At 43.3% G+C, this 27039-nt stretch overlaps 1 protein-coding gene across 9 annotated transcripts in view; it reads right to left on the bottom strand.

Annotated features, from left to right (window-relative positions):
- Positions 1 to 27039, bottom strand: part of Cdk5rap2 (CDK5 regulatory subunit associated protein 2) — a 183163-nt gene that overhangs the window by 35379 nt on the left and 120745 nt on the right. For 6 of the 9 annotated variants that reach the window (XM_038334749.1, XM_038334754.2, XM_038334755.1 and 3 more), the window contains 5 exons: positions 23529 to 23964; positions 18077 to 18308; positions 11951 to 12076; positions 8064 to 8637; positions 6033 to 6265 (listed from right to left, as the gene is read on the bottom strand). In XM_038334749.1, coding sequence (XP_038190677.1) covers positions 6033 to 6265; positions 8064 to 8637; positions 11951 to 12076; positions 18077 to 18308; positions 23529 to 23964 — 1601 coding nt within the window. The remainder of the gene's footprint in view (positions 1 to 6032; positions 6266 to 8063; positions 8638 to 11950; positions 12077 to 18076; positions 18309 to 23528; positions 23965 to 27039) is intronic. The other 3 variants (XM_038334750.1, XM_038334757.1, XM_038334753.1) reach the window with 2 other exon arrangements.

Raw genomic sequence — 27039 nt, 5'->3', positions numbered from 1 at the left:
AATTCAGGCACTCGTTCTAGCTGAAAGGAAGGAATCTAGAAAGCAGCCACCATGGTGATCTCTGGATGCAGCTCTTTCCTATGTCTAAAACACAGACAACAGCAGGGTCAAGTGGCAAAGGTCTATCATCCTAGATATTCAAGTGGCTGAAGATCATAAATTCAAGCCAACTTCTGGGGGGTATAGAGACAGCTTAGTTAGTAAAGTGCCTACCACATAACCATGATTTTTTTTTTTTAGATGTGATAACTTGGGCCTAAATCTGTAGCACTAGAGAGGAAGAAACAAAAGGTGCCCAGGACTACCTGGCCAGGCAGTAAAGAACAGTGTTTCCAAGATGAATGAGAGACCCTGCCTCAAAAAATAAAAAGAACAATTAAGGAAGACGTGTGACATCAACCTCTGCCCTCCACTCCAGCAGTCCCCATCTTACACTCACACACACACACACACACACACACATGCCTGCACAAACACATGCACACACACATGCACATATGCAGATACCAAATAAAAGGAGGGCTAGAGACACAGTTAGTGGTACAGTACAACACATGTGAAGTCCTGGGTTCCAGTCCCAGAACCACAGAACACAACACAAAATCCTCTGGCACTAGCGGAATATGTGCTCACCGTGAGCAGTGGGTAAAAGAATCATAAAGCCTCCCTCTTCCCACCCTATCTGTAGGCACGATCCCGAACCTCCCACCCTCCCCTCTGCAGGCACGATCCAAACTGCCTTCTGTTCTTCCTTTCATGCACGTGGGAAGAGGATGCTGACTTCAGTTTTTCACATCACACTTTATGACGAGCGTTTCTTTTACGAAGTTTGTTTTAGAAGCCTCTGCTTTGAAGACTATGCTAACATTCTGTTGGCAGGCACACATGGATTGGATCTTGTAGTCCCCTATTGGATATTTAGGTCACCTCCAAATTTTCATTTTAGTAAATAAGTGAGACAAATATATATGTGCATATGGTTTTATCTGCATTTAAATTATTTCCCTAGGAAAGGCTCTCAGAACTGGGATTAGTGGGGAAAGCAGTACTGGAGTGCAGTTGAAGAGGCCACTGTTGACAGCAGGGGAAATGACTAACAGAAATGACAAAAGAAGACAAAAATAAAGCGCAGGATGCTGTGGGGGAAAGACGCTGTGCTCTGTTCCCAAGTGTCATCATTTGAAAGGATGCAAGGGCCCAGGTTTCAAAGCAACTAACAACTTTATTTTAAAAATACTTCAAAACTCTGGAAATTGCAGACCAGGATGAGCTCTTTGAAGAAACTGATGCATGGCTAAAGAAAAAAGGAAAAAAAAAAAAGCCCTTCTATTGCTGCTTTGAAAAATGAGACTATAATTAGCCTGCACCTACAGCGCTCTAAACTCCCAAAAGGAAAATTCCCCAAACATCACTGGTAAGGAAAAGGGCACCAGCGCAAGCAAGCAAGCAAGCATGTTTGCTTTATGTCTTGTGATTCAGCTTACGGTTATCACAGCGAGGCCTGTATGGCAGCCAGGCTCCCTCTCCATCCCAGCAGGTCACCATATACTTGACACTGTACAGCACTGTCACCCACAGGCAAAAGACAAATGGCCACAGTGAGGAGGCAGCAGCCCTGAATACAATTCCTTTACATGCACTCTCCATCTCAGGTCTTCCTATAATCCCAGAGTGTCAGCACTTCCCTCACTCTACAGCAGAAGTGCAAGTCCAAGGCTCCAGGCTCCACTCTCACTTGACTGCACTTCAGTAAGGGGCAATGTCATGGCAGGTGTAGATCTACGTGTGGACCTTGCTGGCTACATCGTTCCCATACTAGTGTGATGCTGTGGCTTCCACAAGGCAAGGAGAGGTTGGCAGTCCCCCAGCCTGATAGATGCTCTCAAGTCTGCAGTCCCTATGTCTGCCTTCTGCACTCCTCCTCAAAAGAGAAAGTCACATCTGACTGGGTCAGAGCTCTAAGTCCTGAAGGACAATTTATAATGGGCAGGACACTTATCTTCTGAAAGAACAGTCTAATTGACACTGGGGCTGTTCACCAACCTTCAGGTAACAAAAAGCCTCTGATCTCACAGACCTCAAGACAGGCCACCATTTAGCCCTGCGCTGCCAACAGTTAGAAGCTGTACAAGTACTGCCAGGCATATAAAAGGTGGTGGCCTGCTGTATGGGCATCACTGTGAACTTAGCGTCATGTCCTTCGTGCACAGGATAGGAAGCTTTGGTCTGGCATAACTTCAAGCATCCTGAGTTTCCTGAGCACAAGCCCATCTTAAAACCCTCAAAGACCTGGCCTCCATGCACATGGCAGGAAGTGCTGCAATGACACCATCAGATTGAGTCTGTGAAATAAAAGATCTTTTGGGGAGCTTGTATCACACCTGTTCCGTCATCACAACAGGGTCTTTTTAAAGCGAAATGGCAAACGGCCATCTTTGTGGGATTCATGAAGGGATCATAGCAACTGATAAACTGAGTTTCTTGGTAGAAACTGCCTCCACACAGGTGGTAGGAGACCATCTGTCAGATTTGTAGAAGCCTGGCATGCATGTCATGAAAACACTGCTCCCATTTCTCTGGCAAACCTAAGAACTGTGAGCTCACACAGTGAGGGAGTGTCATCTTTGTAACACAGAAATCAAGAAAAAGCAAAAACCAAAAGCTAGCTTTTGCTTCCTTGTGTGACATGCAAGAGGACCACAGTGCAGAAGTTGACTTGTGAAAGGCTGGCCCAGCCTGTCTCCTGCTGTTGCTTAGAAGCCTCTTTGGGCACAGAATCCTCCACTCAGACTCCACCTGTCCCACACACTCAATAACTGGCATCTCCAATCCAACTCCATGCTTCTTCCTTCCTGTCTACCATGGCTCCTCCCAGAAGCCTGGCACACAGGGTATACAAGGATGGCTGCAGAGTTGTCCTGTCTGCCCTTGGTGAGTTTACTTTCAAGGAGGGGCAGCATGGTGGTAGTGGGACACATATATCCCAGTGGTAAGAACAGCTGTGAAATCAAACCCGCAGTTCAGATTCTGCCCCCTCCTATATGACCTAACTGCTGGGAAATGAGAAGAATGCATTTTCTTCTGGGCTGAGAGTACAGCAAACACAGAATGAAAACTAACTGCGTCTCCTCAATGTTTTCTCCACCAGTCAGACTATGGAAAGTCTTGAGAAGAAACGACAAAGAGTGTCAAGGCAAAGGCTCCACAGAAATACAAGTGGCTAAAGCCTGACACCCATGCTGAGTTCATTAAGGTCTCCCAATCATCTTTGCACCCAATCCAGTACTTTGCTCAATTATATCTGAAGAGAACAAACTGTCTTCTTCATCCATGTAGCTTGTCTCTGGAGACAGCATGAAGAGGCTACACTGGGAAACCTGACTACAACTCCAGCTCCTGATCGACTCTGGTTCCTGGCCCTATGGAGAAGCTAAAAACTACAGACCCTCACCCCAGAAATATGCACACGCCAAAGCATCTTGTCAAGTTCAAGACCCATCATGGGATCCTTAGTTCCCAGCTTGGCCCTTAGCAAGCATCAAGAAAGTACTCTACTTCTCACTCTGTTTCTTAGATTCTGTCAACCAAATATTGTTGCAGAAATAGCAAAGATGCACTAAGATTCCAAATCAGTGTTCCTTATAACAGTCCCCAAATGGACACATCCTAAATGTCCATCCCCTGGGAATCATCAAATAAGGCAAAAGACATTTATGTAGAAGGATGTTCTGTAGTCAGTAAAGCTTAATGTGTGTTATCTGTCGCTGAGCAAAGGGAGAGGTTGCCAAGAGTCCTGTTGCCATAAAAGATACACATGTTCTAAAAGGGTCCAGGCACAGAAACGTGAGGCTGTCCATGCATGGGTGTGGAAATGATACAATCAGAGAAGTATCTGCCTGTCATTCCATAGTAAACATGCTTGGTATTGTTTTTTGAAGTCTATATTTAAATGTTTAAGAACTTGTGCCACACACTGCCATGGATACAAATCACTTTATTGTAAACCTGGTTCATAATTCAAGAGCAGGACTTCTTACATGGCATTCAAGAAAGATCTGTCTCTGGGTCTCTTTTTATTACTTATGAAAGGAGTTGCCATGAGGATCCTGTGACCTTTATACCTTAAAGAAGAAAATGAACTTCTACATTTGAGCTATCTGCTAGCCCTGAATTGCTCTTGCCTCCAGAACCCACAAAAAACAAGTGGGATCTCCAGTGTTGGTCAAACTTTGGCTGAGAGAGAAGACCTTGAGTAACCAGCTGAAGAGGGACTGCACCTAGTGCCAGAGGCACCCTCCCCCTTACCTCCCTGGCCAGGACCAGTGCCAAGGCTGTCAGAAGAGAAGACAAGAACACTGAGAGCATGGGCAATCGAGCTTTATCTGTCAGCCACCCAGTTACTTCTGCACCAGTAAGGCGAAAGCAAGCTTATTTATTCAGAACATCTGAGCCAGAAGACAGCAGACTAAAACTGCATTCTAGTGTTCCTAAACCCTGATCCTCAAATCTCTTAGGAGCAAATACCAGAAAGTTAGTTTATGACATGTAGCACGATTAATAAAACCTAGAGACAGATATTGGGGTTCAACCTAAAGACCAGAAAAGCAAAGGAGCCAGCCACCAGCTCTTACCTTGACATCAGTTTGAAAATGTTGATCCTGCCTCCAGGAAACCTCAAAATGAGACTGAGAGTTGTCTCCTCCTATTTTATAATCCTCTCTAGTTCTGGGATTAAGGGAGTGCACTGCTACTGCCTGGTTTCTATGGCAAGCTAATGTAGCTACTGGGATTAAAGGTGTGTGTCATTGCTGCCTGGCCTGTAAGGCTGGCCAGTGTGGCTGTTTTACTTTTCTGATCCTCATGCAAGCTTCATTTATTAAAATACAAATGAAATGCCACTACAATGACAGGTCTTTAGGAAAAACACTAATGGGGATCAGATGGGGTAACTACCCCCCATCATGTTCATCATGAAATTAAAGTGCACACACAAGATCCACAGTAAACTGTCAGTTCTATGTGAATGGGATCCTGACTGCACCAAGTCCACTGTTTCTCTGCGTAACTCACTTTTCGCACATATAAAGCACACAGTTCTGAGGGTCAAGCCCTAACTCAACATAAACTTATGTGGTAGAAAGTACTCTGTCATGAGAGCCATATGTTACTCACACAGTTAAGGCCTCACAGCTACCACTTAACCCTTAGAGTGATCTTGCCACCTAGGTATTAGAGTGCTGAGGTTATAGGTAAGCAAAGTCAGAAGGTCCACATCTTACAAGGGAAGCCAAAGCTCTGGTCTACACAGCTTGACTCAGTGATTATATTTGTCATCACAGCCCCTCAATCTTGGATATGAAAGTAATATTCCTAACCCCCAGGCTCATCACCAACACAATCAAGTGTGGTGGTTTGAATCAGAATGGCCCCCACAGGCTTATATATTTGAATGCTCAAACACCAGGAAGTGGCACTATTTGAAAGGATTATAAGGATTAGGAGGTGTTGCCTCCTGGGGGAAGTGTGTCCCTGGGGGTGGTCACTGCCCACTTCTGACCAAATAACTACTAAAAATACCAAAAAGACTACCAATAGATTTAGTGGGAACAGACAGACTTATGCTAAGAGATAGGATGTAAAATCCAAGCTCAGCCATTTATTCCTGGCATGACCACAGATGGTGTATTTCCTGTCATGGGCCATACTCACCACACCATAAAACTGGACTCACTCACTCTTCCACTGTGAAGACTAAGGAAAATGCAACAGATGAAGGAGACAGGATGTCAGCGGGTGGCAGGAGCATTATAGAGATTGTCAAGGAGGACATCCCCAGTAGAATGGCTGTGAAAAGGAAGGAGGAAGGAGAGACATAACATGCAAAGACCATGAGGAAGAAGGCTGTTGGGCCTAAGGGCCGAACAGGTCAGTGTGTATAGTTGGCAAGGAGATGCGCAAAGCCAAGGAGTGAATTCTGCCAGTGCCCAAGCAAGAAGTCAAAGAGTATAGGACCAGTGCCTCTACCCACTTACCATGGAGAAACAGCTTTTCCAATTGCTCAGGCAGCTCAGCACACTGTGTTAGCTGTTCCCGGAAGCCCTCAGCCACACAACTATCCACATCACTGGCCTGCAGAAGTTCCTCAAATGCCTTGATCATGGTGCTCATGTGTTGACGGTAAATGACACAGATGTCATGGCTATCCTTTATCTGCTGCCGCTGAAGGGAGAGCTCCCTGGCTTGGGACTGAACCAATGAATCGTATCTGATAAAAGAGGGAAGGAAAACGTGTGTGTCATTTTAGAATTGAATTTTTGTGACCTTATTACTAATTGGAAAAATGACAGAGCATAATTTCCGAAAGCCTGCAGCTGTACAAGCATATATACTTTACAAAAATTGAAACTGTACAAGGTCACTCCTTTTTTGAGTTCAAACAGCTAACAAATGCTTGAACAGAGATTCTTCTGCAATATTTTTAACCTTAGAAAGCCCCCAATTAAAGCATAGATTGGCAAGGACTCAGGAGAACAATTAGTTTCCATATGTTCTTCAAAGACAAAATTCTAAATTGTAGAAACAAGTGCTCCAAGGGTTAGGGACCCACCAAAATTTCATATATATGGCAAGGGTAAAAAGATAGGACTGTCTGCTTCCAACGGAAAGAGCTGGACTCTTAGGTTACCACTTACTGAGTAACTTGGGTCATGGAAACAAGGTATCTTATGGCACCAAGTTCTCCCAGGCTTCCAACAAATGGATTCAGGCAGAAAAGGAAATCTGTCCTAAAGGTACTTAGGTAGTAAAGCTTTGCTTTTTAAAACACACAGATTGCTAAACCTTTACCATTCAATACCACCTCCTTACCATTAGGTACCATCCTTCTCTATGCAAGCCTAGGAATGTTGGAACAAGCACAGAGAAAAATCTCAGAGAGGAAAAGTAGCTACAGTAAGCTGGATCTCAAGTGGCCTGACAGGCACTTTGATTCACCATGACCACTGTTAATACCAATAACCTACAAGCAAATCACAAGACATCCATCTTAAAGGTAGAGGCCAATTCTGTGGAGGAGGAAGAGTGAGACAGTGTGGACTTAAAGCTGGCCACAGGCAAGTCATAGCAACATCTTTGAGTCTCAATTTCTCTATCTACAAAAACAAGCTGAGAGTATCTCCTGCATTGTGCATCTGTGGTTAAGTAATAGGTTATTACCTATTGGGGTGATACACACCTGCAATTCCAGCACTTAGGAGGCTGAGGCAGGAAGACTGTGAGTTTGAGGGCCCCCTGAATTACAGGGTAAAACTCTGTTTCAATTAAACAATATCAACAACAACAAAAAAATCAAACACTTTCTGCCTGGGGGCTGATAGAACTGACCATCAATAAATAAGCTTCCCTCAATCTTGCTGCTTGGGAAGTCTTAAAAAAAAAATTCACTCTGGCTCTTTGACAATTCAGAGCAGTGTTTGTCTCAAATTAGTAAGAATGAAGGTCAACTTTACAGATGATCCCATTTTGCCATATCTCACGAAGCAAATGTATATATTTATAACCATAAAGGATTATCTTCATGACCTAAGAATTTCTCGCTTTCAACACAGGCTTATTTCTCTAAGATGACCTTAAAGGGTAAAGATATGGAAAACATTTATATTCCTTCCAACCTGCCTAGGACATCCATTCTACTTCCACATCACAGCAAAATACAATATCAGAGTTCAAAAATAAACACCGCAGCTCAGCAAACACACTGCAATCCACAAAGTAACTGCTGTGGAGCTTTTACCCTGAGTCCCCAGCCTGAGGAGGGCACCACCTGCCCTGCCGATCTCAGAAGCTGCACATCTCCTAACTGGTGTGCACAGAGTGATACTGTGCAGTGTAGCTTTTCACTCTCACCCTGGCTGCCTGAACCCAGGTAAAGTGTCCCTAGCATACACTCTACCTGTTCAAAGCAGCAGCTTTCCCTTACAGCTCTGGGGCACTTGCCTAGCAACAACCTGGAGAACTGCAGGCTTAAAAGGTAAGAGGCTGGCACAGGAAGAAATAGGATGTACCTTGATGGAGAGAGGTCTCGGAACTTGTTCTCCAGGTTATGGATTTCACTGAAAAGTTTCAAGTTCAAATCCTGCTCCTTCTGTAGCTCCTTCTCCTGTTCCACCAGCTGCTGTTTGAGGCTCTCTAGCATCCCGCTGTCAATCATCTCTGGGGTTAGTGGATGGAGGATTTTCATATGCTTTACATACCGTACTTGGTGCAAACTTGAAACTGTCATCTCTTCTTCATCAGTTTGGCCCATAGGCTTGTTCAAGCCATCTTGAGCCCCATCTGTCCCACACAAAACTGTGATAATGGCCTCACTGCACTGAGAGTGCTTCTGTAACTGGACAATGAAGTTCCGGTAGCTATTCAGCTCGGTTTGCAAGTCATGGATTTTCTGTTTTAAGTCTTCTGTGTCGTTGGGGATATTGATGTTCTCAGACTGGTCAGTCCCAATCACACTGTCTTTAATGGAGAGGTGACTCTTAGAATTCAAGTAAGTGGCTACAGAGGTTGGACCTAAGAAGTCTCCAGTGTTCTCTTTGCCTGCTGGTAATAGGGCAAGGTCATCAGGTGGACACACTTCAGAATCTGAAAATCAAATACTAATTTTTGTCAGTATCTCCTTTGCTGCAATCAACCCCTTATGTTGCCAGAGCCATGGGTGAGTCAAACACTAACACAACAGCCACCTGCTGCTAGTGTTTCCCACAATTTAATTCTGGATCTTAAATGTTTGAAAGCTTGTGCATTAAAAGCTTATTTTTTATGGCACTGCTGGAAGATTGTGCTGAATTTAGGAGGTAGGGCCTCATAGAAGAAAAGCATCACTAAAGAGGACAGTAAGACCCTATCCATGAGTCAAAATACTGTCTATCCTTTCAAGCTGATTGCCTTAGAAAGTCTGTCATGCTCTACAAAGCTGACTAGCACAAAATATTACCACTCGATCCATCCTTTTTCTCAGGTAAATGTTCTAATTTAACCATGATTAACCAGCAACACACCTAAGAGCCATCAGTACCGCTACTCTAACTGAGACTCCCAAGACCTGGTTAGAGGCATCCCACAGAGAGTTTCCACAAAGTCATCCGAACCTTCTGCACACATCATGTGATTTCATGATCCCATGCTTTTTGCATATACTGTGGCCTGAATATACACTTGTCCTTCCACACTCAGGTCTAATTTTCCCTTTTCTGTGAACTCACCTTTGAATCGTGTACTCCCATCTACATTTATGCGCCTGTTTGTCTATGTACCATCAACAGTGTTAGAACTGGTAGTAGAGGCAGTTGTGAGCTGCCTGGACATAGGTGCTGAGACAGGTCCTTTGCAAGAGCAGTAAGCACTCTTAACTAGTGAGACATCTTTCTAGGCCTGAAAAATATTTTCTTTCTTTTTTTTCCTTAAATGAACAGACTTGGTTTCCAACACTGGCTCTGCCACTTTGTTTTGAATAAACTTACTTAAGCAAATTATTATTTTTTTTTTTTACTAGGCAAAGAATTTTATTAACCCTTTTCCAAACTTTATTCCCAGGCTTCTTCAGCTTAATTTGCTGCAAAGAATGAATTGTGTTTAAGCAAAAACTGAAAAGAGCTGTAGTGTCCAAGGGGCTTGGGCTTAAAAACTGTTCTGAGCGTCCAGAATTTCACTTGTAAAGTAGAAAGAATACTACTTATTAAGAGGAAGGAGCTATGTTTATTTGTTGGAATTATACTGAAAAATATCAGAAAAAGGCTAATATAGCTTTTTGAACATAGCAGTAAGGGAACTCAGCCAACAGGAATACCCCTTGTTTTCCTATTTCCTAGAACCAATCTGTCAAAGATGGAAGATTTCATCATGGGAGGCATCCAAGCAAAAACTGGCTGGAGAAAAGGCTTTAAGAAGAACCATGTGAGCTGGACCAGATGACCTAGAATGGTTTCCTGAAAGACAATCATATCAATATTCTGTGAAGTCACAGGTTCTACACATTTGTTCCTCACAGTCGCAAGGCCATTCTTGCCAGTGTTCACAATGCCAACAGCATTTCGGTTTTAGACAGCAGTGGGTATATGTGCTAATGGAAGTATTCTCAATATAGCATTTCTATAGTGTACAATATGTTATCAAGTAGGAACCATGCTATTAATCTATTTCTCTGTATCTGGCACGAGTTGAGTGACAGAAGGGGTATGTGGTAAGTTCTTGTAGATCAGAGTGCAAGGAACAGAAAGAACAACCAAGAGATCACTCAACAAAAATTCTGTTCCAGGGAGTCATCCTCTAAGATGAGGAAATACGTAAATATATCCAACCTTAGCTCCATAAGTTACACATGTCCCAGGAAGCTATGGATGCAGCCCAACACATCTGTAGACTAAAATGTCATCAAAGGTTGGGCACCCCTATAAACACAGCAATCTCCTTGCACTATGGCCTACCTGCATTAGATAGCAAGAAGAAATGTTCCCTCAAAGAACTAAGATCAATCACACTATTTGATGTGGGATGCCCTTTTGTATGCTGTGAATATGTTTTATTACCATTGGTTAATAAAGAAGCTGATGTGGCCAATAAACCAGTCAAAACATAGCCAGGTGAGAAATTCAAGCAAAGATAAAGGGAAAAAGAAGGCAGTCTGGGAGACTCTGGCCCTGATATCCGGGTATACAATACAGAGAGTGTCAAGGGGCGTGTGCATCCTCACGTTCACACTCAGAACTCCACTTTAAACTTTGCTCCTAACAAAGAAACAAATATAACATTCCTATACCTTCAAGGAAGTATGGAAACCTAATACAGTAGATGCTTGCTAAAATATATACATATATGAAGGTGATCTAAACAAAAATCACCAAATGATAGGGACAGAATCCCAATCGTCTATCTTGTCACCAAATGAAGCTTTTACTACTGGGTTTGGGTTACATCTAATTGAGTTGGTAAAGGGGTCCCATAAGAATTTCCAGACAACCCATGCTGTTGCCAAAACTATATTTTACTATATTATCCCTTAGAAGTCTGATTGTTTTCAAATCAGAGATAGAAAGGAAGTGGAGACAGGGAGAAACTGAGAGGAGTAGAGCGAGAGAAAACCATAATCAGTACACATTATGTGAGAGAAAAATCTGTTTTCAACAAAAGGGGGGAAAAAAGCTAAGACCCTCCCCACCCCCTGCCAAGAAGTACTCTCAAAGTCCACAATCTATAACCATTTGTGATTTAGCAGAGGCAGGAGCTCCCAAGCTCCAAGGCTAATGCATAGCAACTCTCATGGCAGCACCAGTAAAACAATGTAACTTTGACATTTTGTCCTTGGCAGCCCTTGATGAAGGTCTGAGCAAACTAATTATGCTTTTGGATAAAAATGTATGAATGTTGTGGGAAAGGAATCTGTCTGGCTGTCTATCTATCTACCTATCATCCACCCACTCAGGTACCTATCCATCTATCCATCTGCCTGAACTTGCAAGCTGGCAGGCCTGGGGACTTAGACCATTATGTACTGTGACCTGCCAGCGAGCCTAGCACCTTTACCTGAGTTGTCTGTGTTACTCAAGTGGCGGGCAAGGTTTTAAGAGCTGGAGCTACCCAAAATAAAAGGGAGAAACACTGCACCTGTTGCCTTCTGCCACAGCATCCTAGGACTGGGGTTTCCTGTGTCAGAGGCAAATGAGAATAGCTCTGAACTCTTACTGACATTATGGCATGCCCTGACTATCCTGTCTCCTTAACAGATGTGTGACCCTAAGTCAGTCATTTTCAAATAACCTCACCTGTCCTTTGTCATATGGGAATAATAAAGAAGCCCCTAAAGAGAGGTTTTTTTAGGACCTAGTAAGGACTTTGATGTAAAATGGTAGGGGACAATGCCTAGTACTCAGTAGCTGTGGCATGGTGGTGGAATTCTAACCGATCTCAGAGCTTGTGTATTGGTCACTGTCCGCTTCTTTGTCTTTCCAAGCAGAGTGTATGGCTTCAGGTCCTTCTTGCTCGCCTGGGTTGTCCTGGTAGACTGCTCTCACAACAGCTGCAGGCTCTGGCAATGAGAAAGAAAAATAAAACAGGAGACTTGAAATTTAGCCAAGCAACTGAGAAGAACACAAAGACACAACTGGGAGAATAAAAACACTGGGGAGGCAAAATGCAATTTATAAGATAAAATTAATCTATCAAGCTGCCATAACAGGACATAAAAGCATAAATATAGTACAGCTTGTCTGAAATGGTTTAAGTTCAAGTTCTCAAAAAACTATGAGAAAATGAATTCCATCAACCCATGACCACTTTTCCAAAGTGAGAGAAGTCCCAGAGGCTTCTGGGTGATAGCCAGAGCAGCACCTGGCTGATGCACTCTATAGAGTTTCAGCAAGTGTGTAGAGCAGATGGCAAGTCCTAGACAAATGCCAGTCCCTCTGCTGGCTGGGTCACCTCTGCCATAGCACTTTACCTCTAAGTCCCACCCCCAACACTGCTTAATTATCTGCCCCCACTACAATATGACAGGGAACTCTCAGAAGGTGGAGAACTGTATGTGGTCTGTCTTTTTCCTACTCTCCAAGCTGGCTGGAGACATAGCAGACAATCAAATAATGTTCAACAACAGGGTGACTAGATGCCTAGATGGATGAAAGGAAGGATTAATGGGAAGTGGGAAAGGAGGGAGGGGAAGTCTGATTCTGTAGAAGGTGACTGACATTGAAACCCCAAGTAAGTAAATCTAAGAGACAGCCTAAACTTACAGGGAAGCTGCCTCTGGCTGCAGAAGCATCACAAAATCTCTATAGAGTATTATGTGTTAGGCCTTTGGAATCAGCCAGGCTACTTCATATGGAGTCCTGGCGATGAGTACCAGAGTAACTGTCCAAGTCACTTTAACTGCTGCCTATGCTTAAGATGGAGACAATAGTTACTGAAACTGCCTCCAAAGACAGCAGGAAGATTCAATTAGAACATGTATTTAATGTGTGCAATGGGTTCAACAATTAACAGGGACTCATTTTATTAGTGCCACAGGAAACCCAGGGCTACAAGAATCACCTCCAACCCCTGACCCACTCTAGAAATGCCCTGATCTGACACAATTTCCTATCTAGTACTTGAATCTTTCGTTGGCAAGCTAGAAACAGTTGAGCTTTCTGTGGTAGTCTGAATGTAATTGGCCTCCATAATCTCACAGGGAGTGGCACTATTAGGAGGTGTGGCTTTGTTAAGGAAGTGCCACTGTGGGGGTGAGCTTTGAGGCTTCCTATGCTCAGGCTATTGTCCAGTGTCTCAGATGATTTCCAGTGACCTGCTAGATATAAGCCTTTCACCTACTTTGCTAGTACCATATCTGCTTGCATTCCATCATGTTCTCTGACATGATGATAATGGACTGAACCTCTGAAACTGTTAAGTGAGCCACCTCGATTAACTGTTTTCCTTGTAAAAGCTGCTGTGGACATGTTGTCTTTTCACAGCAACAGAAACCATAACTAGGACACTTTGTAAACATTTGTCTCAGTCCTTGCTCTACTAAAAACTGGGCTGTCCTGAAGACACTGCTTCTCCTACGGCCTTTGTGGTAGAGGCTGTGATTTGCACATCCCTGTATCATAAGCTCGGAGGTCTATAAGAGCCTATGCTCCTTGCTTCAATGTATATACCACTCATTCCTCCAGAAATCCCAACTGTGCAGCTCCTGCAGCAGACTGCCTGCTGATTACCCAACTTCCCTTAGTCATCTCAGTCCTCTGGTTATAGATTCACTGGCAACGTGGAACTTGGTGGCCCTTGCTCTTCACACCTCACATCAGTGCAATTCCACAGAGGTGTCTATCCTTGGTGTCTCCAACTTCTGGCCTCCGTGTAGTCACTCTGGAACTCATGCCCATCAGGCCCCTCCCACAGAAGCTTTCTTCTTAAAGGCCTCATTAAACACCAAGGCAGACCCTCAGACTCATGTTCTCAGTAGCTGACTACCACTCTAACTCAGCTTCTGAGATGCTGAGATGTCACCATTACTTGGTGTCCCACCTCACCTGCTGCTCTTCCTCAGTCCAACCTCTAACCTCTAGAACTCCTCCGTTTCATCTCTATGGGCCTGAGCTATACAATATCAAATACTAGTATATGTGGCTATTCCCTGGTTTCTTTTCAAGCTTATTCCCCTTTCCTAGACAACAAACTCACCTGTTTCCAGCTGCCTACCTGAAGTCTCTACCAGGATTGTTCAACCGTTAGCCAGAAATCTAGCATCCCCCAATTCCTGCCTCTACTATGATCTTTCCTATACTGCTGCAAGACAACTCCATCCTTCCAATGGCGAGCAAAGGAAACTATTCCTTTAAAACACAAGTTGGCCTATTTCCTTCAATAAGCAAAATGACACAATTTTTAGATGTTAGGGTCTCTAGCATACCTTTAACTTTACAGATGCTATGTGAATGAATAGAACTGGGTATCAATAAACTTAAACCACAAAAGCAAGCAGCAAGTTTGATTTGGCCAAAGACAGTACTTTGCCAGCTCCTGTTTTAAAGCTTAAGTGAGATCTCACCATTGCGTGGCTCAAAAGCCTCCAACAGTTTCTACTCTTGTGAAGATGAAGTCCTAGAATGGTCTCTGATAGTGCACCTGGTCTGTTGCTCATTGACCTCATCTTCTACATCTCTGCCCGCCCCTCTCCCATGCTATGCATACCAGCCAGTCCTGTGACTGGTCTCCATACTCTCTACCCAAATTCTCAAATATAAAGCAATACCAGGGCCTTTGTCCTTGTCCCTTCACTCAGGACAAGCATGCTAACTGCTCCTAGTTTCCAACCAAATCCCACCTTGCCACAGAACATTCTAACACTCATGAGTGTTAGTGAACCCTATTTACTCCATATGCCCCAAGCCCCTCATCCTGCTGCACTTTTCACAGGCACTGTATTGTACAGTAAGCAGCTTGTCTTCACACACACTCAAGAACATAAGCTGGAAAGAGACTTCATCTGTTTTGTACTTCTATCACCACAGAGCCTGGAACAGATTGGCACACAGGGTTCCTATTGTGGATAAAGGTTCATCATGTGACTGTCAATTGCTTACAGTAGGAGATCAGAATCAAGTGTCAACACAGGCACATTTGAAGGTTCATAAGCCTTTGGGGAAGATGTAAATGCTACTTTTGTGCTGACCTGAACTATTCTATGAGGGTTCTCTGTACTCTCCAAATTCTCAGAGCATTAGCTGTCTTAGTTAGGGTTTCTATTGCTGTGAAGAGACACCATGACCATGGCAACTCTTATAAAGGAAATTTATTTCCTTATAAAGGAAATGCAATTGTGGTGGCTTGCTTACAGTTCAATCATGGTGGGGAGCAAGGCAACATGGAGACAGACATGATACTGGAGCAGGAGCAGAGAGTTCTTACATCTTCATCCAAAAGCAACAGAAAGTGGCCTGAGACACTTGGGCATATGAGACCTCAAAACCTGGTTCAACAAGGCCATACCCATTCCAACAAAGCCACATATTCTAATAGAGAGTGACCACATTCCATTCCTGTCCCCCAAAGGCTGATGGCTATAGTATAATACAAAAAAATGCATTCAGTCTAACTTCAAAAGTCCACATAGTCTATAACAGTCTCAAATTTATTTAAAAATCTAAAGTTTAAAGTCTCTTCTGAAATTCATGCAATCTCTTAACTGCCATCACCTATAAAAATCAAAAAGCAGATCACATACTTTCAATATATAATGGCACAGGATATTCATTACCATTCCAAAAGATAGGGAAGGAAGCACAGTGAAGAAATACTGGACCAAAACAAGACTGAAAACCCAGCTGGGAACACTCCAAACTCTGCATCTCCATGTCTGATATGAAAGCACTCTTCAGATCTCCAACTCCTTTCAGTTTTGTTGACTGCAACACACTTCTTTCTCCTGTTAGCACTTTCTCCACTTCCTGTTAGCAGCTTCCTCGGCAGGTAGCTCAGGGCTCTGGCATCTCTAAAGTTTTGAGATCTCCAAGACAATCCAGGATTCAACTTCACAGCTTCATGCAAATGGTCTCTCTGGTCTCCATTCAGAGATACCCCATGACACATGCCCGGCTGGCTTCAGTGACTTTCCTTAGTCCTTTCTTCTATCCTTAAATCCAGGACCACATGGTTAAAGTTGCCAAGTTCTGCTGCTTACTGGGGCTGGAACATGGCCCCATTGATCAATTATATCTTCACCAGCTTTCCATTTTTGATGGTTACCTTCACTGCCTAAGTTTGGCTGTCTTGGAACTGGATCTGCAAACCAGGCTGACCTCAAACTTCTGCCTTCCCAGTGCTGGGATTAAAGGTGTGCACCACCACACCTGGCTCTAAGCTTTTAATTCCCTTTCAAAAAATGAAAATTTAGCTGGGTGGGATGATGCCCTGAGGTCACCATTCCCTTTCTCTCATTTCTTAATCTGTTTATCTACACAGGATTTAGCTCCATTCCATGTTCTGGTGCCCCTTTTCTCCTCAAATTTCAAATTTTGTATTTTTTCCTTGCTCAACTTGCTTCTTCTCATTATATATCTTCATTAGAGTTAACACTAGCAACCACACAACAGAGTGTTTATATGGGGCTGTTTTGAGATTAGCTATACCAAGGGATTTAATCCAAAACTCTTCATTTTAGCCTCAAACTTTTCAGAGGTAAAAGGCAGTCACATTCTTCACCAAAATATCACAAGAACGATTTCTAGGCAATATACTAAAACAACTCTGAAACCTGTTGAGCTAACCCCTGACAGTTCAAATCACTCTTAGCAACACTGTCTTCCATGCTCCTACTGGTATTGCCCATTAAGAAGTGCTTAAAGAACTCTACTTCTTTCTTAACCAAAATACTAATGTTCAAATTCCTCCAAACAAAAACATGGTCTGGTCTTTCACAGTAATACCCTAGTCCCTGGAACCAACTTCTATTTTAATTAATTTCTACTGTTGTGAAGAGACACCATGACAACAGCAACTCTTTTTTTTATTTTATTTTTTTTCCAGTTTATTTATTTTTTATTAAAAATTGCCATCTCCTCCCCTCCTCCTCCCCTTTCCCTCCCCTCCCCTCCACCCACACCCCCACTCCCTCCCTCTTGAGGCCAAACAGCCATCAGGGTTCTCTACACTATGACAACAGCAACTCTTATAAAGAAAAACATTTGTGGTGGCTGATTTACAGTTTCAGAGGTTTAGTCCATTATCAGTATGTTGTGACCGGTGGTATGGGGGAAACATGGTGCTGGAGTTGAGAGTCCTACATCTTGATACACAGACAACAGGAAGTGGTCTGTCTCACTGGGCATGGCTTGAGCATTTATGAGATCTCAAAGCCCGCCTCCACAGTGATATGACACACTTCCTTCAACAAAGTCACACCTCCTAATAATGCAACTCCCTGTAGGTGTCATTTTCTTTCAAACCACCCACTGTAATGGTGATCCACAATCTTGAAGTACTATTGTCTTGAACTAGGAGACACTAGTTCAGGAGTCTGAAAGGTTTTGTCCAAGTTTTTGGATTCTGCTTCCTTACGGCATATTTTAACCCTTATGTCCCTGAAGAACCATGACTAGGGAAGTGGATTATATATGTACAGAGACAAAAAGTCAGTAGCGTTTGAGGTGAGCCTCAAATTAGTCAGATAATTCTGCAAAGAAGACTATCATTTACAAATTGTACTGCTACTGGCTAAGTCTCTCACAGGCCTGGGAAATAGTTAAAAAAAAAAAATCCAGATTCAAACCAAGGCATCCATACACAATTCTAAAGGAAAGCAGCAGAGACCCCTGCCTCCATGACCTGAGATCATTACAAATCCTACTACTCCAGACTCCAGAATAAAAAAGAAGCCAACTGATTTGTTTCCCTTCTCATATTTTTCCACTGTGCATTTTTCTTAATCACTGCAGTTCATGGAACTTATATACAAATCACTGCAATTCTGAACAATAGGAAGAGCATTTTAGGCTGGTCTGTGGACCACTCACCCAGCTCATGGAGAAGACATTTTCTTGATGCTTACCATTCAGCAACACAGGGTTGGGTATTGTCATCCCCTCCATCATTGCCTCTGCCAGAATTAGCTTGTCATGGAGTTTCTTATTGCGTGTTTTACACTCTTTCAGCTCCCCCTGAAGCTCTAGAACCTGAACGTGGAGCTGAGCTACCACCTCTGGGGAGGCAGGAAGATCATACACATTTTCCAGTAACTTAGATGCTTTTAACTTGGTCATCAATTCTGTCTCCTCAGCATCCTGGAAACACACAGGTACAGTACTGAGTATGCTTAAAACACATTTTGTTTTGTTTTATGAGCAACATTCTTGTGTTTTTAAAATAGGTTAAAATAGAGGTGCTCACCCACACCTCTAGCCCCATATAACAGTATCTCTGTCCTGTCCATCCCTAAGAAAAAGCACACGTAGTGGCAGATTCCCACCTCCTCCCTGACAAATACCCACACTGTTAAGGGTCCTTCTTTACACCCTCTGGGCTCTGGTTCATATTCTCTTCGGATAATTCAAACATTCTAAAATTGGTTATTTCATATTTAACACGGTCTCCTCAGAAATGTGTTTTTATTTTTGTTTTTGTTTTTATCTGTTTTTCCACCATTGCAAGTGTGAGCCCATCTGTCTTTTGCTTTTGCAAGTCCCCTACTTAAGTGGCTACTGACTGGGTTGCTACCTAGTGTATTTCTCAAACCCAGAGCTTCCCACCAGTCTAACCTATAAAAGCTTTAGAGGTCGTCAACACCTTGATTTCATTATGCCACATCCCCAGCAGCAGGCTATTGCCATAGCTATTGCACTTATCCACTCACTATACCAGCCAGGAAGCTGAGTCTTTATGAACCTCCCTTTCTTCTCATCACTCCCTTTCGGTGCTCAGCAGACTTCAGTAAGTACAATTCCTAAGGTGCTTCTCAGTTCTTCTAACTCTCCTCATCTTCCTCTGGCACCCCAGTACAGGCCCTAGCTCTCACCTAAGCAGCCTCCCGGGGAGTATAGCATTCATTTTGAGTCTCTCTAATCCACTCCATGCTGATGCAAAGAGGCAAACTGACTATTCCTTGGTGCTTAAAACTATTTTCCTGGTTATTTTAAGTCAAAGGTCGATGTCGACGACATAGTACAGCATGACCCACAGTCTAAGTCAATTCTCACCCCCACTTTAGCCTACTCTCTGGTCACACAAACCTTCTATAGGTTCCTCACAATACCATGCTTCTTGCACTTCAGAGCTTTAGCAGATGCTTTGTCTAAACACTCACTCTTACTCACCTCTGCTTCCCTACTAAGCCATTCATCAGGACAGTTCAGATGTGCCACTCTCAAAAGAACAAGCCCTTGACTTCCAAGTCCAAGCCAAAGCTTCCTGTTACACATTCAGAGTCCCTGCCATTTTTTCAAGAGAATATCAGCATCACTGTAATGCCTGAGAAAATCCATAGTTACCACCTGTCTTCCAAACCTGAATGTAAGGCCTATAGAGTTTCAGCCTATGCATATCTTTACCACATCAATCATAGGTTCCAATTTAGTATATAGTAGACAATCTAGAGGCCACATGAGGTGGTGAATTTCAAACATACTCAAAACACAAGAAGAGGGAATCAAACCTAGAATATGTAAAGTATTACAACTCAATAATAATGAAATACAGTGGTCCAATTAAAAAATAGGAAAGAGACCAGGCAGGCATGTCTCTGGAGGAGACAACACAGAGCTAAAAAGCACATGGGAGGATTTTCAGCATCACTGACCATCAAAGAAATGCTACTAAAATCCCAACAGAATATACCCATTTCCACTAGGGAAGCAACAGTCAGAGATGGTACCAAATGTGTAAGGAAGTGATGGAACTGGAAGCCTCATACATTGTTGGGAGAAAGAATGGCACAGTCAGTAAGCTGGAAGTTCCTCAAAATGGTTAAACATCAAGTAACCATGTGGGCCATCATGTTTATTCCTGTGTATCTTCTCAAGAGAAATAAAAACACCTGTCAACACAAACATCTGTATGAATAGCAACAAAATATATAATATTCAAAATAAAATGAGCAATAACCATACCCTAGAATGCTATGTGGTGATAAAAACAAAGGAAGAGCTATTTTTTGTTGCACTATGAATGAACTCTGAAAGTATTAAGTGGAAAAGTTAGCCACATGCTGTAAGATTCTACTATAGAAAATGTCAGGTAACCAGGAGGTAGATTAGTGGCTGCTTAGAACTGGGATGGGCAGGTGGGAAACTGGTTTGACTACTAAGGAGTACAGAGCTTGCTTAGGGAATTCTGGAAATGTTCTATCAAGTTTGTTTTCAAAGAACCAAGACGTCACACAGCTACTCCAATATCAAACAGTATAATGCTTGGGGATCAAACCAGCTCTTCAAACTCTAAGGATGTTAGGCCAAGTGAGATCTCTCTGTCCTGGAATTCTAAGGAGGTGAAGGGAAAATGTTCAAGGACAAGGGCAGTCTGAGGAGGTGAGAGGAACCACTTGGGGGGAGGTAAATGCCTCAGTAGATGACTGGGAATTAACAGTCAAATTTTGGTCCTGGGTCTCCACAAATCTTTATTCTTGGGCCCAAATCTGTGTGTCATATGTCAGCAAAGAAGATATCTGAAGTGCACAAATGCCAAGGCCTATCTGAGGTTGGAAGATTGCCATCATTCAGCCTAACGTGAATTCTAACACCACATAAAACACTGCCATATGGACTGGAGCAGTCTCACCTACCATCATTATGAAAGATGGCAGACTGTATGGCATCATGTAGGAATAGAATTCACATGTCCCGAGCTCCTGCCACACAGTCATTTGCCCTGGGCACTTGCATTCTTACCTCACTGTGCCTTCATATAGCCTGGGAATCTGGGTTACACTGATGCCATTCCAAGTACTGAGAGGTCACGTGGGCAGCCAGGCCTGACACAAGTAAGTCTATAAAGCTCTCTATAACCACGTTTCTGGCCATTCTGGTCTCTGCCTCACCTTTAGGTTGCAGTGATATTCTTTTTAACTAGATACCAGAGTTCTGGCTTAATACCAATCTAGTTTAGCTAGATACCAGAGAACTGGATTACCAATTCTGCCACTATCAAAACCACAAAGAAAGCCAATGTCTTTCTCTGAAGCCAAGCAAGTAACTATCTCCTTTCCACTTGCCAGCTAAGGAATTCTGGACAGGTCTCTAAGTTTTGTGACACTGTGTTTCTTTTAATGTACTATGATTACATTTGTTGAAAAAATTAAATAAGATAATAAAGGAAACTCGGCACAGTCCTCGGGACATACAGCAGATGATAAACATAAGGGAATAAATAAAAATTTCCTCTTTTGAAAACATAGTAAAGATAATTTTATTTAAAAGTAAAATATATTTGAAAAAATTAAGTCCATTCAGTTATCCAATTTCCTGAGCACAGGATGGCATCTACCACACAAAAGAAAAAAGCAAACAAACAAAAAAGAAAAAAAATAATAAAGCTACCCAGTTTTCCTAATACATAGGTACAAACTGAAGGAGCTGGGGCAAACAAAAGCAATTCTATTCTAGCCAAATTGAACAAATTTGCATTTTGAATACCATTAATATAATGGTATTAATTAATTAATATAATATAATACCATTAATATAATGGCAGTGCATATTTTATATATATATATATATATATATATATATATTTGTTTGTTTTAGTCTCTACTGATATCTTTAGAAAATCCTCTTCTAGAAATTACAGTTTTGGTGCATAATTTAAAACAATCAAAAGCAATTTTGTTAATGATATATCTAACTGTGTTTGGTAGGCACAAAAGCAGTAATTTAGTAGTCAGAAAAAAACTTAATTCTCCATTCTGAGGCTATGAAGCAGTGTGTACAGTTGATTTCTATGCTACAAAACAGCTATCAGAAGCAAGCATACTATAGCCTTCACTAAAGGTATCAGAATCATAACCTCTTTCCTTCTTTACCAGAACACATCACTGTTACAGAGGTCCTCAATGCCAACCCTTACTCCTGAAGGACTGGAAGGTAGGTTCAATCATGCACTGAGCTCCCAAGGTCCTGATGAGGAGCAGAAGGAGAGAGAACATGAGAAAGAAAGTCAGGACCGTGAGGGAACCTCCAGCTGGCGACAGATGGGGAAGGTGACTGAGCCCCACATTGGAGCACTGGACTGAGCTCCCAAGGTCCCGATGAGGAGCAGAAGGAGCGAGAACATGAGGGAGAAAGTCAGGAACGAGAGGGGTGCGTTCACTCATGGAGACGGTGGTACAGAACTAATGGGAGATCACCAACTCCAGTTGGAATGGGACTGATGGATCATGCGACCAAACCCGTCTCTCTGAGTGTGGCCAACAGCGGGGGCTGACTGAGAAGCAAAGGACAATGGCTCTGGGCTCTGATTGTTCTTCATGGACGGGCTCTGTGGGAGCCTTCTCAGCTTGGTCGATCACCTTCCTGGACCTGGGGGGAGTTGGGAGGACCTTGGTCTTAGCATAGAGTGGGGAACCCTGATGGCTCCTTGGCCTTGAGAGGGAGGGAGGGGAGGTATGGGTGGAGGGGAGGGGAGGGAAGGGGGAGAAGGAGGGGAGAGAAAGGGGAGAAGGAGGGGAGGGAGGGGGGAGGAGGAGGGAAGGAGATGGAAATTTTTAAATATAAAAAAAAAAATAAACCATGAGAAAAAAAAAAAAAAAAAAAAAAAGAAAGTCTGAGTCTTAATCATCTGGTCTGTGTGACTGTGTGACTGTGTAACAGTTTACAGAGCAGCTCAGGGAGAAACCAGCACACACACACACTGACTCAGCAAAACCAGACATCTCCATTTTGGACTACTGTGGCTGCAGTGCAGCGTGGCAGGGAACAGGGATGTTCTTGCAGGTAGATGCAGTGGGTGCCCCAGCCTAGGCCCTTTACTTTAGGCTGGTTAACCCTGAGTGCTCAGAATCTGGCATCCAAGAGAAACAAAGCCCTCAGAACTATGTCTCCCACAAAAATTCCTCCTAAAACAGAAGCCAGGCTCTCATCCCCTAAAGTTGAGTTTTTATAAATTTACAATGTGCAAAGGGAAATACCCTTCAGTAGAAAAGAACCATATAAACTCTAGTCCAGTAGAATCTTAAGTGGCCATCATGGGGAAACATCCTAGTTCATAAAACCAAGAGGAAGCTACAGGTAGATGGATAGACAGAATTCCAGGTGTGATTTTCCTAGTGAAAACACCAAAGTGTCCTGGTAAATAAGATATGGCTGGGGTCAGGGTAAGAAGTGGGAGGAGAGGAAAAGGAGGGCAGAGTGCAGGAGAGGCCAGGGAAAGGCGGCTGGGACAACAAAGCACAAGGGAACTGCCAGATTTGGCATTCACAGAAACAGAAAATACGGTGGCATTGAAGGTGATTTTTTAAAACGTTGCTGTTGTTATTGTTTAAGGTAAATACATAATTAATATACAGAAAACCGTACCTTGTTGATTGTACTAGGGAATGAGAGGGGAGTGGCCCGTAGCCCTGGCATCTCACACAAGGCCTCTGACTCAGGGTCAGTGCTGAAAATGGCCTCTTCTGGTTTCTCTTCCCAAGCTTCTCTCTTCCCCTTAGATTTGAATTCATGGGGGGTGTCCTCTATGGTGATAGTTTGAACCGAGGCATTCTTCAGCTCCACCTTGGCTCTGTCACCTGTCTTTACTCGCCAGGTCCCCCATGTTGACTTGCTTTCATTGTGTGACTTGGAGAATGAGGCGTCTGGGAAGGAAAGGTCAAGTTCATCTCTCAGCTGAACAGCTACTTGCTGAAATGCCTTCTTAGCTTTATCATCAAGGTGATCTCCAGGAAGTTCTTGCTCTCCCGAGTATATTCGTTCCAAAACCAAGGCACCCAGTGCTTTCAGAAGATCTGGTCTGCTTTTCCAAAAGAAGACAGTGGGAAAATCAGCCTCCTATTTAAGATTCAGCGACAACCTAGCCTCCCAAGTTTTCCCTCACAGATCCAGTCCAGATTTCACTTGCATTAAACATAGTGAGTTCCCAAATATGCCAGGAACCATGACAAGCATTTGAACTCATGCAACCTCCCAATACCCAAACAAGACAGGTATTACCCTGCCTAGCTAGTAGATAATGTCACATAAGTACAAAGCCAGCTAAGTGGACCGTATGGATATATGAAAGGGGGCTTGCCTAAGGAGGAATAAATGGGATCACAGGGTGTCCATGGAAATTATAAGGGACCCAGCTCCATGATACTGGCCCCATTCCTATGTTCAATATACAAATATGGCTTTGGACTAACTATGCTCACCTGGATGGTCCAAGAGTGACCTGATTGATCTTGGTCTATAATAGGTGCTCAAGAAACAGATATTAATGAAGGATGCTTCATTAACAAGTATGCAAATAGAGCACAAAGTGCATTGCTTTGAAGGCTGTGCTAGCTGGTTTGTCAAATTGGCACATTCTAGAGTAATCTGAAAAGAGGGAATCTCAACTGAGAACATGTCCCTTCAGACTGGCTTGTAATTAAGCCTGTGGGGCATTTTCTTGACTGACTGATACAGAGGAACCCAGCCCACTTTGAGAAGTGCTATCCCTAAGCAGTGATCCTGGAGTGTATAAGAAAGCTGCCTGAGTAAGCCAGCAAACAGCTTTACTCCTTGGTCTCTGCTTCAGTTCCTGCTTTGCTTTCTCTGATGGACTATAACCTGGTAAGCCAAATAAATACCATCCTTTCCAAGCTGCTTTTGGACATGGTCTTTTTCACAGCCATAGAGAGCAAACTGGGGCAAAGACAGATAAATGGCTTCAGGGGCTAAGCATGTTGCTCAGAGACACAGCATTTGCTTAGCATGTCCAGGCCTCTGTTTGACCCCAGCACAGAAAGTAAAATAAATCCAAATAAATAACAAATGGAATTGCTCCAAACTCTCTGTGATTCTTTGACAGGATGGTAAATCTCCTTCCAGAGAATAGGAAGATTAAAGGAACAATGAGGATTAAAAGTGGTGGCAGATGTTCTTTGTCATGTGCCTTGCCCCACTTCTGCTAGTCGCTGCAGCTGTGTGGACAGTTCCTGTAGACACAGCAGGTCCCACTTCAAGCACCTTGTGCTTCTCTGCTGCCCTTCAAAGCTGAGTCAGCCCGCAAGACAGGGTGGAGGGTGAGAGAGCTGAGCTGTCTGGGCTGAGAGCCATGGCATCAATGTCCTAGCTTCCATCCTGAGGACAGAAACCCAAGGCTGCACTGCCCACCAGAGTGCCCGGCTGCCCAGACCAACCATCTTCACTGGCTTCCTGTTCCCATATACACACGTCTGAGTCTCTGGCTCTGCTTTGCGGGCACTTGGAGTAAAGCCAGCATGAGATAGCACCCAGGATGGTTCTGGTATGGCACATTTGGCTGGAAGCCTCCTCTGTGTGCCAGTCACTGTACTGGCACAAGGGCTACAGCAAAGATGCAAACTGATGCTAGGAAGGAGTATGTACGTAAGTGACTAATCCACAAGGCCAAAGGGGAAACACAGGGGAGCCGAGTGGTGGTGTAAGCATGACACTGAGATGAACAGTCATGTCACTATGAAGGGAAGAGGCAGGCTAGGAAGTAGGCAGGGGACACAAGAAGAGTCTCACATGCCACATCATGCTGAAGAAAAGACAGGTCTCTTCACACATGGGCTTCAGAAAGGTGAAGAGTTCCTGTGCAAAGGATGGACTTCCCATCAAGATGGTGGCACAAACACATGTGCTCCTTCCTTGTCCACTCACAGAAAGGACAGCAGGTATACATAACAAAAAGAGGTGCACAACAGGGCTCAAAACTAAAGACCCAGAGAGAAAACCCAGTCTGGAACTAGGATGGTTGGGGTGGTAACAACAGAAACACAACATCACCCTCAGGGCAGAAGTGAAATCTGACAGATGTTAAAGGCCTCAACTTCAGTATTCTCACCCTGGAAGACTAAAGAGTGTGGGTGCTTAATAGGCATAAACCAAAATTACATGTAAAATCCTCTCTTTAAAAAAACAACAATAAAACAGGCAAAATGGCTTAGTAAGTAAGAAAACTTGTTCTTTGAACTCCTGTAAAATCCAGGCATGCCTGTAATTCAAGCACTGGAGAGCAGACAGGCGTGTGTCAAGAGCTCACTGCCAGTCACATAACTGAGAAGATGAGCTTCCACTTCAGTACGAGTTCTTGGTCTCAGAGCAATAAGGCAGACAGAAACAGAGGAAACACCTGGCATCTTACTCTGGACTCCACATGTGTGCTTATAAGCACACATACATGTACCATACACCACACCCACATATGCACATGAATACACCAAAATATGACAACCTAAGAAATCAGAAAATTCATATGCAAGGGAACAGAAAATAATCCACAGAAGTTCAGAAAAAAAGGTTTAAGATGTATTGATTTTTATTTTTCCTGTATATTTGTTTTTATTTTATGTCCGTGCAGCAAGTGTATGCATGCAGTCCCTGCAGAGACCAGAAGAGAGTGTCAGATCCTCTGGAACCGTAGTTACAGACAGTTCTGAACTGTCCTATGGGTGCTGGAAACCAAACTTGGGTTTTCTGCGAGTGCAGTAAGCACTCAACTTCTGAGCCATCTCTCCAGCTCCCAACTCCCAAGAATAAAGTTTAAGGCTGAAAGACACTTAAGGAAATGCTCAACATCCTTAGTCATCAGAGAAATGCAAATCAAAACAACTCTGAGATTCCATCTTACACCTGTAAGAATGGCCAAGATCAAAAACACTGATGACAACTTATGCTGGAGAGGTTGTGGGGAAAAGGGAACACTTCTGCATTGCTGGTGGGAATGCAAGCTGGTACAGCCCCTTTGGATGTCAGTGTGGAGATTTCTCAGAAAATTAGGAAACAACCTTCCTCAAGACCCAGTAATACCACTTTTGGGTATATATTCAAAGGATGCTCAATCGTGCCACAGGACATGTGTTCAACTATGTTCATAGCA

The sequence above is a fragment of the Arvicola amphibius genome, chromosome 6, assembly GCF_903992535.2.
Source record: "Arvicola amphibius chromosome 6, mArvAmp1.2, whole genome shotgun sequence".
In the NCBI taxonomy this organism is placed as follows: Eukaryota; Metazoa; Chordata; class Mammalia; order Rodentia; family Cricetidae; genus Arvicola; species Arvicola amphibius.
Note: the sequence above shows the minus strand (reverse complement) of the source record. Positions and strands in the feature narration are given on the sequence as shown.